Genomic DNA, 1,700 nt, shown 5'->3' on the forward strand with positions numbered 1-1,700 from the left:
GTAAATAAATGTAGGTGTAATTTTTTCAATGGCATGGATTACTCAGAAGTATATGCACATCTACGATACAGTCCACTTTTAATTGGGAACACCTGAACATATATCTGAATTCTATAGTAAACCAGTTTCTTGTTAATATTTGTTATTTGTTATATACCCGTCGTATATTTATTTCTAACTCTGTACGGGTATATTATCAGTACCAACTAAATATTAGAATTGTAAATTATATGCATGACTTACAGGTCATGTTTTATAAAGCAGTAACTACTGTGAGATCAGTAAGTTCGATTGCGCCGCGACACGTTTATTCGCATGATGGCGATAAGAAGGAGGACCAGGTTAGTGAATTATCTAGAAAACAAAAGATTAGTCTCACGTTAACTAACTCGATGCGGCATCGAAACTAGGATTTTGTTTTCTAATAAAACATAAGTGGTATGGAATATATTTAATATTATTTTCTAACTTTAAACAAAAGTACATATGACTGGAATTGTGATATATTGAGTGAACTGTCGATACAACCCCTTTGGTATGAGTACCACATAACTTTATTACCTCGATAGCACAATTATATATTGTATAGATACTTTTAATTAATAACTCTTTCCATGAGTTACTTGTCAGCATTTAGTTGATAAACTTGAAAAATATGAAGAATATTACATAAATGAGGATGATTTTATTTAAATACCTACCACGACCACACTAACTCGTCCGAGTTTTATTGAAAAACAAATTCCTGGAGCCCTTTTTGGAAAACCCTCGATGCCAACCTTCAACGCAACAAAACGATTTTGAATAATCTATTGTAGGAGTTTCTGCGAAAAATAAGGTACGGTGATTCGAATCCACGATCTTCTGATCCACAGTCGATCGTTTTTCCTACACGACCAATCCCGCACCTTACGATTCGTGTTTTTGTTTTACTCCTTATTTCTGGGTATGGGGACGCGATACTACACTATTCGTATACGAAGAAGCTCGTAAAAATTTGATCTGAAAGTCGTTTCGTAGGCATTGCTGGCACCCATCAATTATGTTTATCAAGCTTGTTCAAAAGGTACCACATTGGAGTTCAATAATGCTTTCAATTACTGGCTCAAAGTACCACAGAATAAATTTGACGAAATCCAAGATGCGATACAGATACTTTATAATGTTACGCTCATGTAAGTTTGGTAGATGTCATTAATTTCTAAAGTTCGCTGTTGTTTAACTTCACTTCTATTAAATTATCTCAATGCTTACAGGGTCGATGACATTCAAGATTCCTCAGCTTTAAGATCCACGGTCCCTGCTGCTCATCATCTCTATGAGATAGGCGCTACGATCAGTTGTGCCCTTTATGCTGTTAATATAGTTTACGAAAAAATTAATGCTTTGAACCATCCAGAGGTGAACAATATTATGAGCACTATTCTTTCCGTTTATGCAATGGTATTCATCTTATTATTATTACAATTAGGCATTGCGTGTATTTCTCGATGTGTTGAACACATTGTACAGAGGCCAGGGTACTGAAATCTACTGGAGAGATAATTATATTTGCCCATCTGAAACAGAGTATCGGAAGATGGCTGATGGAAGTAAGTGCGCAATAACCAAATGCTGCATATAAATAGTTTCTTCAAACGGAACGTTCGAAGCTTTTTTTTCTGTTAACTTTAAATAGAAGTGCACGTAATTACTATTAT

General features: G+C 34.8%; 1 protein-coding gene across 1 annotated transcript; it reads left to right on the forward strand.

Moving 5' to 3' along the window:
- The first annotated feature begins 222 nt into the window (after window positions 1-222).
- LOC128882133 (terpene synthase-like) lies at window positions 223-1,658 on the forward strand. The gene is made up of 4 exons (XM_054133703.1): window positions 223-341; window positions 1,021-1,175; window positions 1,257-1,401; window positions 1,472-1,658. The coding sequence occupies exons 1-4, from the start codon at window positions 231-233 to the stop codon at window positions 1,622-1,624; spliced, it is 564 nt and encodes a 187-aa protein (XP_053989678.1). The 5' UTR covers window positions 223-230; the 3' UTR covers window positions 1,625-1,658.
- The last annotated feature ends 42 nt before the right edge of the window (window positions 1,659-1,700 follow it).

This window comes from Hylaeus volcanicus, unplaced genomic scaffold (genome assembly GCF_026283585.1).
Source record: "Hylaeus volcanicus isolate JK05 unplaced genomic scaffold, UHH_iyHylVolc1.0_haploid 17054, whole genome shotgun sequence".
Classification (NCBI taxonomy): Eukaryota; Metazoa; Arthropoda; class Insecta; order Hymenoptera; family Colletidae; genus Hylaeus; species Hylaeus volcanicus.

Excerpts from the sequence above, each read along its gene's own strand:
- LOC128882133 (XM_054133703.1), top strand. The coding sequence starts at position 231 with ATGCATGACTTACAGGTCATGTTTTATAAAGCAGTAACTACTGTGAGA. Across the intron at positions 342-1,020 it reads GCGATAAGAAGGAGGACCAG|GCATTGCTGGCACCCATCAA; the intron begins GTTAGTGAATTA and ends GTCGTTTCGTAG. Across the intron at positions 1,176-1,256 it reads CTTTATAATGTTACGCTCAT|GGTCGATGACATTCAAGATT; the intron begins GTAAGTTTGGTA and ends CAATGCTTACAG.